The sequence below is a fragment of the Anarrhichthys ocellatus genome, unplaced genomic scaffold (genome assembly GCF_004355925.1).
Source record: "Anarrhichthys ocellatus isolate YVR2014 unplaced genomic scaffold, GSC_Weel_1.0 scaffold3, whole genome shotgun sequence".
NCBI classification, from domain to species: Eukaryota; Metazoa; Chordata; class Actinopteri; order Perciformes; family Anarhichadidae; genus Anarrhichthys; species Anarrhichthys ocellatus.
In genome coordinates, this window is record NW_022280033.1 from 17,732,157 (window position 1) to 17,743,622 (window position 11,466).

The 11,466-nt window shown below is 45.8% G+C and overlaps 1 protein-coding gene across 2 annotated transcripts in view; it reads right to left on the reverse strand.

Annotated features, from left to right (window-relative positions):
• The window catches only part of inpp5a (inositol polyphosphate-5-phosphatase A), a 163,110-nt gene that overhangs the window by 42,558 nt on the left and 109,086 nt on the right, over positions 1-11,466 (reverse strand). For both annotated transcript variants that reach the window (XM_031877122.1, XM_031877130.1), the window contains exons 7-8: positions 7,995-8,047; positions 6,662-6,781 (exon numbers count right to left, since the gene is read on the reverse strand). In XM_031877122.1, coding sequence (XP_031732982.1) covers positions 6,662-6,781; positions 7,995-8,047 — 173 coding nt within the window. The remainder of the gene's footprint in view (positions 1-6,661; positions 6,782-7,994; positions 8,048-11,466) is intronic.

Here is an 11,466-nt window from a genome sequence, read left to right on the forward strand (position 1 = left end):
GGGAATCCGTATCAATACGGACACGATTCTGAGCTAAATGCTCCATTAAACTGTACTAGTAATCACACGCTGACAGCAAACTGGGACTGATGTCATTAGTGACCTTACATCCTGGTGCTAAGAGACCCAGCTCTATTCAAACAGGGTTAGCGGTCAGCGTGTCCCACTGGCTCGAATGGTGGGCAGTAAAAAGGCTGAGCACGGGCATCAAACCGGTTGTTATAGGCGTGGGAACTCCTGCGCTCCTTGTGCTAATAGAGAATTTACCACATCCGCTGCTGAGGAAGATGAAGAGAGTGGGTGAAAAGTGAGGCGGAGGAAGAGTTTGTTTCTTCAGAGGCTGGATGTCTTCCTCCTCTGAGTCCTGCAGCTTTATCCCGCTAACAGCCATGTCTAATACCCGCAGCCCGGCTGTTTTTGTCTGCTGCTCCAAGGTATCAGCCACAGGTCAGAAGGTAACACTCTGTTTACACGATCATTTCCTAAAGCACTCGTGGTGACCCGCTGGTGCGAAAGTTGACTTTTTTTCTTGGCCTTTGTGGAGGACGGAGGGGGGCGAACGGACGGACGAAGAATTGCGACATTAGCTACAGCTACTGGGCGTGAAAGGAGCTTGAGGGTGGGGGGTCCCAGAGCTTGGGGGGCCAAACCCCACCCCCCACTCCCCTTCCTTCGCTGACCCTCACCCCCGGCGGGGGCCCCCATTAGCCTCGTCATCGCAGTTCATTCAGGCAAACTGTAACAGTGTCGGTGACATTCTCCCACAAAGACGCACTCCTTTACACAGTCTATAAACATGCTTCTCTGGGCCAATTCATCGCGCAGTGACACCCCTGAAAGAGGCTCTTCACAAGCGCCGTTCCCACTGAGGTTTGGGCTGGGGCCTTCGCCGAGCCTTCCTTCGGCGGCCGCACAAAAGACAGGGGTCAGACGCTAATTTATAACACGGCCCCCGACTCTGCTCCCAGGCTCCTTAAACCACCAGCACAAAGCAACCGCGGCACATTCTCCGTTTCCAGATTGGACTTTTCCGTAAACACGCAAATGCATGTCGTTACAAAAGCGAACAAACAAAAAAATAACACACCTGTGCCCAAGACTCTAAAAATGCTCTTGCACCAGAGATCGGTCTCACAGATAACACTCAGGTATACGCTTATTGACTGCTTGTAAATCTTTCTCCCCTCACACCAGCCTCAATCCCTCAGCGACTCCTAGCCAGATTACACGCCGTGATTGACAGCCAAACTGAGCCATAATAGACAGTCTGAATGAGATTATGAGGGTGCAACGGGGGGGCTGTGTCATGATCATATTGACAAGATGACTTACCATAAGTTGGCCGTTCGGATTCCACTTTGCACACAATGGCCATGGGGCCTAGTGCGGTCGACCATTGTAGGCAAATGTTGAGAATTTGGGAGACTGTTAACGTTGTGACGAATGTGCTGGGTGACATCTCACTGAATGGGCCAGGGGTGGGCCGTGACGGGACCTTTGACACGGCAGGACAGCCTTCCCCTCATCCCCCTGTGGGCACCCAGGCTCCTCGGCGACACCCACCCAGCCAAGAACACCGTGCAGGGAAGATTGGGCGGCGAGGAGAGGGGGGTACAAGGATGTCGGCGCGGTCACGCAGAGGTTAACGAATAAGTCAGCTCGAGTCGACGGCGACGCAAACTCGAGATGGGGAAGACACCGAGTAGAGCCGACTTATGGGGAAACCTTCTGTAACGGTCACCGAGAGATGACAGACCACCTGCGCTCCGAACTGGATTACCAACCGGGCAAAGCCAACGACTGCTCCGGACACCCTCGGGCCCGAAAAGCCCCAGATTCACTGTGGGTCAATCGGCTTTTGGGGAACTTGATTACTTGCAAATTTGTTTGCGGAATGCGCACCACTAAGATGCAACATCAACAGGGTTCTGCACTGTGCCAAAATCTAGCCATACACTAACATCTGGATTGTTCCAGTGTGTATCATGCCAGCCTGGGGCTCTTTCCTCAACACAGCACACCGACATATCAAAAGGAATAGTGTCTCATTGAACTAGCATGAACAGACATGTAGAGAACCTAGTAGGGTTAGGTAGTGTTTCTGTGCAAACTGTACTGACACTGTCATACAGTACTTGGGAACATGGACACGATAGGGGCCAACACCAAACAAACAAGAAACAATTGTTCGTGTCTGTACTGGCTGATAAAATGCATGTAAAGACAATAATGGACAGCCGAAAATCTGTCCACATACTCTTGGGAGACAATCTGCCTGATTGCTTTAGTTGTGTACCGTGGTGCTGTATTACTGTAGACTTCATTTGACAAGAGAAATTCTGGTATTGCAGAAACACTAATATATACAAATCGAGGCTAATAAGTGATGTACACGCAATATTAGATATTCAGGTAATTTTACTTGCACAGGGGTTTCAGGTCATTCTGGTTTCTATGCATGGTCGTAAAATGTGGCAAAGTGGTACCCGACAAATCTCTGAATGGCTCATGTTGATCTATTAAAAGAGTGACTGCTAGAGCACGGTGTGTGTGTGTGTGTGTGTGTGAGAGAAATAAACAGGTCCACTCTGAGCAGAGAGACACTGGGGAAGATTAACCTCTGCTCCTGCAGGCCTCCCAGGGTGAGAAGGCAGTTCAGAGTCACACAGTGACACCACACACACACACACACACACACACATACATACACACACACACAAAAAAACAGTAACCTTGTTAAACAATGCAATTTGAATTCAGCCGCTGTATGCTAAAGTAAAACATTTGAAATGGACACATACGACATGGCCGCACACACACACACACACACACACACACAAACCACTCCCTTTAATAAATTCATTCGGGCTTTCTGGAGGATCTCCCTGTGATTATCCAGTCCTCCCTCTTGCAGCTCAACATGTCTATAGGCTGGAAACTAGCCGGCCTTTCTCTGCTCTTTCAGCCTGTTGTTCTGGGAAAAGCCTAAAGGGAAACATTTAGATTGGAGGGCTCTTTGAGACGCTCTGACAGTTGACTGATGACCGTCCATAAAATGACAAAGCGTCGCTGTGTGGTGGCCAGTGCGGCCCACTGCCTCCCCATGGGAAACTAATTGCTTTGAATTGTTAACGGCAACATTATTTTTCTGCCAATCATTGCTTTTCAATGCCCCGAAAATGAGCATGAAACAAGTTCCTTTCAGCGGACAAAACAGTTAAATGTCCCCAATGTTGATCAAATTAACTTCAGCACTGTGACAATGGACTATATTTGTGTGAAAATAATGGCGCGCCACAAAGGACGCCTTTATGCCAGGATTTCACAGTTGTAATGTAAAACTGTTCTCCCCTGAACCGGACCAGCCGCTCTGAATAGGAGGGTGGAAAAAAGAAACAAACTCCAACACCACAAAAGGCTTTTTCGTTTTTTTAAAGGAAGAGAAGAAAAACAACCTGTTGATTTTATCTCATGGTATCGTCTTCCATCCTCTAGAGAGGCATCACTTTCACAACTTCAGCTCCTCAAAAAGCAGATTCTTTTCCCTTTATAAACATTATTCCTTAAATGTATTGACATCCAACTGAATTATTCTTCAAAACATAAAACAAAAACGTATTTTCTTCCACATTGTGTGCAGACAAAAACGATTAACTCTTGTCATAATTATAAAACAATGATTCTGCACATCAAGGCGTAGCTGAGTCAACAAGAGAAATAATGGCCGACGCAGCCCTGGGCTCATGTGAGCGTTTTTCAAAGGACAGGAAAACAAGCAGGGGATGCGTTTCAAGCCAAGCTTTGCTCTCGCTCTCATGGAAGTGGGGCCCACACATCAGCGCGGGGCACAGAGCAGTGCTTTTTTGATGTGACTCAATGGCGAGGGGCCTGGCCGGCTAAACGCTGTTCCTTCTCGGCATTGTTCCCCTGAGGCCTTGAAGCACTTTGGAGATAAACACCGTTTAGCAGTTAAAAGGGCCACAGAGGGGAAAAGGCTTATCAGATGTCTTCTCAATGGGCCGTAAGCTGCATTATTAGGCCTGGGCCTCAGATAAGGTGGAGGCTCAGGTTTGATAGCCTGCCTCCTGCAGCAGCAGCAGCAGAGCCGTGTCCCCGGCACTGCCGTGCGAGCAGGCTCCTGCGGCGGCTGGAACTCAGCTGGTGGTGTGTTCGGCAGCCCCCTCCTCGCCTCTCCTCTCCTCTCCCATCCCGCGATGAGAGATTAGAGCTCAGAGAGGAGGGAGAGAGCAGCGGAGAGAAGAGGGAAGGAGGCAAGGGAGGGGGGATAGGCTTTAGATATTCCCCCCTGTCCCCTTTTCCTGCTCGGCTTTCTGGGGGTAGGAGTCAGAGTTAGGACAATGGCCAAAAAGATGGTTCCCAACCAGCCGCTGAATGGGAACACTGTTGGTGGTAGCGCTTCATTCAAAGCCCGGGCCCGGGCACATTGTCCTCCCAGATCGGCGGAGGAGAATGGAGTTTGCTGGTGGCTGCCAAAAGGTTAGCAGCCTCTGTGAAAGGACCGGCCCATTATTCACTGCCCTTTACAGAGCCCGAGCACCCTTTGTGCTCCTCCTCCCTTCCCTCTGCGCCGCCAGCTTTTTCTCACTCTGGTGCCCCGGATCTGCGCCCGACGGTCCACCCCCCCCCAATCCCCCCACAAAGTGAGCGACTGAGGCGCGATGCCACCACTATCCCACCCCTGGAATACCAGGGTGAGCCGGTATATATAACGACCCCCCCCTCCACCACCACCATGCCTTGCACCACTTACCCCTCATCCCCACCCCTGTCAAAAAAAGAACCTTTAAATGATATGGCCCAGAAGTAACAACAAGGTTACCATTCACGACACAAGGGGATTTAGAAAGCGGGAGCGTGGAAACTGCCAGTCAGCCAACACAATTTCTATTCAATCCGCCTCAGCCACCCAGCTCAACCGCAGAGACTCGCCTATTTAGGTGTATTTACAAGGGAAGGGGAAATAAATCAACTGAAAAGGCATGATGAAAGCGCAGGAAATACAAGGAAAATCACTTAAATGTAAGCAACAACAGAGGTCCTTTTCAAACTTCATTATGCCAGTAAATCCAGGTAAGTTACAGCGTAATAAAACAGCAAAAGCTGCCATATTCTTTAAACGCCCCAGCTTCCTTGTCCATTAAAAGCGGACCATTCTTACATCAAATCAAGAATGGAGCACAGGTAAAATATGACCCTCGTAGAGAATACTTTAAAAAAGTGCCTCGTAATTCACGGGCGTCAAGAGGGCCCGGCGGTAATGTATGCCACCCATATATATATATGCATGTAGTTATTCAAAGTGGAGGCGTCGGGGAGCCGTGTCGCGCATTCTGATGCCGTTTGAATGGGAGGTCACCTGCTGCTGGGCTTTTATTCTGTGTTAGCGTGGCCAGGTGGGGAGCAGGGGTCGCACCACGCACTCTCTCATTCTGCTCCGCCCGCAAATGGATGTCCCATAAATCACATTAGCGTGGCCTAAGCATGGAGGGCCCGGCCTGTTTGTACAGAGGCTGGCTCTACTCGATGCAGGGTGAAGACATCTTGACCATTACTATCGCGACTCCGAGAGCCAGCACAATTAAAATGCTGAATGTATTATAAGGGATGATCCTCTTGGGAGCACGAATGTGATGATGATGATACGTTTTATATAGAATTGGAAATGTTGGCCTGATGGCGGTGCAACAAGAGCAGTGGACCAAAATCTTTAGGGTTCATCTTCTGTGTATTTCCAGCAGATCTTATTGAATATATAATTATTGCTTCGCGGTTGTATGCCTCCGTCAACCCGTAAAGTAATTGTATAACCGCAACATAATGTATATATAATGAAATATTTGTGTTATTATTATAATCCTATTATTTGTGTGAAATGATCATAATTTGCATATGAATTATTGAGTTATGGACAAAAACATGTTGGGACCTATGACCACCAAATTCTTATCAGTTCAACCTTGAGTGTAAGTGGACTTTTGTGCTAAATTTGAAGAAAGAAAGAAAGGGTGCCTCCTCTGGGGAGCATGAATGTGCTCAGTAAATGTCATGGCGATGAAATCAGGATTCATCCTTTGGGGACCGATATTATTCGGGACATTTTGACCTGAAGGTGGAGCTAGGCAAAAAGGTACGGTAAGGGTCACCAAAGATGATCCCTTTAGATATCATGGCCAGTATTTTCTGTTGGTTCGATGCGTGTCCCAATTAACAAATACTTGCATCTGTTTGCCTGCCGGCAGTGTGGGACAAAAACTCAAGATAAATGTAGGATTAAAAAAGAAAAAAAAAAGAGGAGTTAGAGAGAGGGACAGAAAAAGAGGAGATAAAAGAGAGTTCACAGACCGTGTAGTGAGTTACCCCCCCCCCCTACTTTTACAGACGGATGTAATCCCACTGGTCTAGGACAGAATCCCACTGAAATCTTCTCCGCTTACCTCTCCTGCTCGCTCTCACTCTAAGCCTCCATTACAATATCAATACAGGTTTTTGCCATGCCAGACAGGACTGGGGATTGTGGATAGTATCTACTACCATTTTCTGCATTTCTCATTCTCAAACACTGTCTCTTTTTTTTTTTCACAGACACAGGGCCGTCTTTGTTCTTATCTGAATGAAAAGAGACGTTCGGCGTGTACAGTACCTGTCTAGAGCGTAGCCCAGCGCCTTCTGCCTGGTCCCACAGTAGATGGAGGGGCTTTTCTCCCAGGCCACCAAGTTGGAAGCATCGTGGAAAAGGTGGATGTTGACCAGATCAAAGGCACTGGGATGAAAAGAGCACAGTCTGAGAGACCTTCTTCAACCAGAACACCATAAATGCACCACTGACAAAACAGAGGCTAATGTACAATTACGAATCAATTGCTGGTTGGTAAATAAATGATTCTTTAATGAATTCATCAACTGCATCACGACTTTTAACACGGTAATCAACTTAAGCATTGATAATAGCTCACTGTGTGTATTTCTATTGAGGGGTTGGGAATCAAACTCCAGATCCTCAGAGAGAGAGAGAGGTTTGTGAATCGAGGTTTTAGATTAAATGATAGACGGTAACGAGGAAGTCATTTTATCATTACCAACTTGGTACACATTATCTGATTTCTCATCATGGTAAGAAAAAACTAAAAAAAAGCAGCTGTCGTTGTATGGGGGATAGGGTAAAAGCTATCAAAGCCAGGCCTAGGGCTGCACAATTATGGCCAAAAATGTTATCAGTATTGAAATCACAATTATTTATCCCAATTTCTCCTTTATGGTTTTAGACCGTCCGGTCTGTCCGGTCACGGACGACAGCTCGATGTACGGTGACGAACACCTCCCTGCTGATCCTATCAACCTGGGTGTGTTTTGTTAGCGTGGCGTTCGTTGAGGGCCTGCTTGTTGGAATAGGTCTTATCTCGAGGGGTTTATACTCTGCGGGCGACATCCTGAACAAATGAGTACATGCGTGTCTTTAGCGTTCTCCGTCTACCCCCTTCTCCCCCCCCCCCCCCCACATTCTTCACCAGCCTCTCTCTCTGTCGCTCTTGTCAAACGTCATGCCCCTATTAAATGCCTACCGTTTCAGCTCTTTAGTTCTCATGTCATCCTTCTATTAGATTACAACCGCCCCCACCCCCAATCCCCCCTTTGCTCTGCTCACACTGGAAGCCAGCAGGGTTTTTTTTTCATGCCGCACAGGTTCAATTGCATGTAATGTTTTTGGTCATCTGTCATATGCAACTGCTTGACTAACACGATTACGTCTAATCGGTGCGCTGTCCGGAGAGGGTTCAGCTGTGTACTGTAAGTCTCTCTCTGCCTCTCCATGACCATGACCGCCAGCGCACCTCGCGCAGCCCGCCGGGGGCTTGACCGACACGGTCGGCTACGTCTCCAATCACAACGGTGCGGCTGCAATGATTCAGGGAGGAACAGAGATGAGGTGGGATGTCTCGCTGCAGGGGGGGGGGGGGGGGCGGGGAGAGACTCACCAGTCAGCCAGGGCCCATCGAGTTCTGATGAATCCCTTTCTGGACCACTTGCACTGCAGAGCGGAGAGACTCAATTTAGCAAGACAATAGGGGGGATTCAGTCAGCACGAGGCAAATGAAACGCTAGCATGTCAAATGATTCACAGTCATCGATGTCTATCATCTGGGAGCACGAGTTCACATTTTTTAACACTGTCATGAACCATCAAGTTGACTTTCCGTCCAAGAAAATTCCCTCTTGTATTGAATTACGAGGGTCTTAATGAAATTAAACTTTTGGTTGCAGATGGATAGATCGGGATAAACATGACTGATGACTGGGCTACCGTAGAAATGTGGAGGTCCAACATGGTGGACTCCGTGAAGAGGACCTGCTCAGTATGTAGAAGCTAAAGGAAACACAACGATCCGTAGCTTCAGGTGATTATAATGAAAACATAGTTGTGAATATTATACTTTGTTTCGTCTTACAGGTCCCCCAGAATGCTACACACTGTACCTTTAATATTCTATTGACAAATAACAAATTAGCAGTAAGTTACCAAGTAGGTCACTTTTTTGGCACTTTGGCACTTATTGTAATTAGGTCCATTTGATGGTGCTTCATACTTCTACTTCAATACATTTCAGAGAGGATTATTGTACTTTGTACTCCATTAGATTCTCAGTATCTGACAGTTACAAGTTACTTTAAACATTAAATGATACATTGTTACAGATTGAACTCGCCAACGGTCTCTAAAACAGGAAGAAAAAAGCTAGACAGTGCCCAGCCACAACATTAAAATACTTCTTAATAAATCAATAGTATTGAGCCAATAATGTACAGTTTATTATCATGATAAAGACACTCAGAAATAGGCCATCGTGAATACTTTTAAACACTAAGTATATGTTGCTCAGTAAAATGTTGAATGCATTTTGGTTTTAGTACTTTTACCAAAGTAAAGGAGGTGCCTTCTTCCACCACCGTAGGTTAGTCAGTTGACTGGACTCATCACTGATCGGGAACTCTTTTAATAGTCGAGTCAATTTTCAGTCAAAAATGGCAAACAACCCAAATTCCAGATTCTCAGTTGTGAGGATTTGTTGCTTTGTTTTAAGCGTCAAGTTATAATCAAATTTCTTCATGTTTAAAACAGTTGGTTTAACAAAACTAGCAATTTGAGAATATTAACATTTTATACTATAACTTGAGAACATAAATGATCACATACATTGATAATAAAATACTTAGATATTCAAGATACTTTACTGTAGCAAAAGTAGAAATTACACAATCTAAAAATACTCATTTAAGTAAAAGTACATAAGTATTATCGGCGAAACATAATTATTATATTATTATTATTATATATCATGTATAATTAATAAAAGTAAACAGCAAAAACACTTCCAAACAGTGTTAAATAATTAATAATACATTATATTATTGAATACTAATGTAAAAAAACGATCGTCAATGTGCAGCCAACGTTAGATACACTAATAACTAGTTTAATAACAAGTAATAGTAACATCTTAAAAAAAAGAATCTGAAAAATAATAACTACAGCGTTTAAATGCATGTAGTGCAGTAAAAAGTACATTTCTCTCTGAAATGTTTTGAGAAGGGAGTATAAAGTAGCATAAAATGGAATAGAAATACACTTAAGTATAAGTACGCCAATACTGTACTTATATTCAGTAGTTGAGTAAATATACTTAGATACTTTCCTCCATTGATCACATGTAAAAAAAAAAGGAAATCTGTTTATTGGTTTAAATCCAGCTGACATAAACTTTGTTGACACATCAGAAGGTAGCTCTTCAACGCAGAAGCTGCAGCCTGTATGGGCCGAAAGTCACGCAGAATAAACAGACATCCAGCATGCAGCTGTTTGATCACAACCCGCCAGCCTTGAGTTAATTATCCAATCACAAGTCCAGAGTCCTCTCTCAAACAGCACATGGTTCACCGTGAAGCCGGTTATTAAACGGGAGACAAATTGATGCTGCGAGTGTTCCCATTCTGAAGAAGATAAATAAGTCTCTCTCCCTCAGCCCGTCCATCTCGCTCCGATACTCCTAATGGGGAGTTAACTGCAGTGATGAATAAACTAATTATGGGCCAGGTCACATAATTACAAATTGACTAATTTTATTTTAAAAAGAAAAAAAAAGAAGAAGAAACTCTGAAGCAAATTAAAAGGGCTAAGAGGTATTTGATTGCACCTCACATCCTTCAATCTGCATTAGTGCAAGATTAACTGTATCAAATTGAATTACATTAGCATACTTGAATTAATCCATACGGCCTCGGCAGGATGTATGGGCCCAATTATAACTCGCTGTCCCAACATTGTGACTTTGAAAAGGAGCAAATGGAATTAGGCGCGTGTGTCGCACTGACTCATTCATAACAGATGAAAAAAAATAGTTTTAAACAAACTAAATCAGAATATATTAGACAGATTCTTCTTTTTTTAAAACACTGTACTGGATGCGTTTGTTGCTGTAAAGTTGAGGAAATAAAGTCTTAAGAGTGGGGAGGACGAGGAGGGACGAGATTTAAGAGTTGGTGTTGGGGGGGGGGCTTGCTCAGTGCCCATACAAGCTCTGACTGCAGCCAGAGACATTTAATCTCGATTTAATTTAAAGAGCCATTAACTACAATCGCGGCATTAAAATCCATCACTTTCCCTGACACCCGGCCCCAGATTGCCCCATTTCCTCCACGTATGACTGATTGACCCCCTGCTTCATCGCTTGCTTATAAACACACACACACACACACACATGCGCGCGCGTGCGGTAAAAAACACGCGGACCGGCCGTCCGAGTCGAGCAAAACAAGCATCTACATATCGGTAAGTGAGGAGGAACCGTCTCGTTCACCCGATCTAAGTGCTTTTATTTTGTAATGGGAGTGCGGTTAAGATGATTATCTCACACAATCAATCAAAGTGTAGAAGAAGAGAAGTGTCTCTATCTCTCTCTCTTTCTATTGGCTGACATGATGACATCATGATTTGGTCGCCGCAGCTGATGTTGGGTAGTGGGGATGATGACACAGATGCTGTCCGACCCATTTAATCTCCTGCGGAGACATCATCATCACCTCCCCCCTCCTTCCCCGACACACACGCACACACAACCACATCTTCTTAAAAAAAGATGACTTTAGCCAATACGCAGTTTTTCGCCATGCTCTGTCACAGTCATGACACGTAATCATATCACATGTCGGGGGTTGGCGGCTGTGAGGAGTCGGCGGCACAGAGAGGGGGACGAGATGGTCGGTGAGGGGGGGGGGTCAAAGGGCAACGGTAAAAGGTCGCGAGGCTTCGTGGGCCGACATTGGCCGACCTCCCGCAGGTCAGCGGTGGTGTCCCCGCCCGTGGCAGTGATGAACGGCAGCGACACGGGGGGTCACATCCAGGGGGGTGTGTCACACACACACACACACACACACACACACACACACACACAC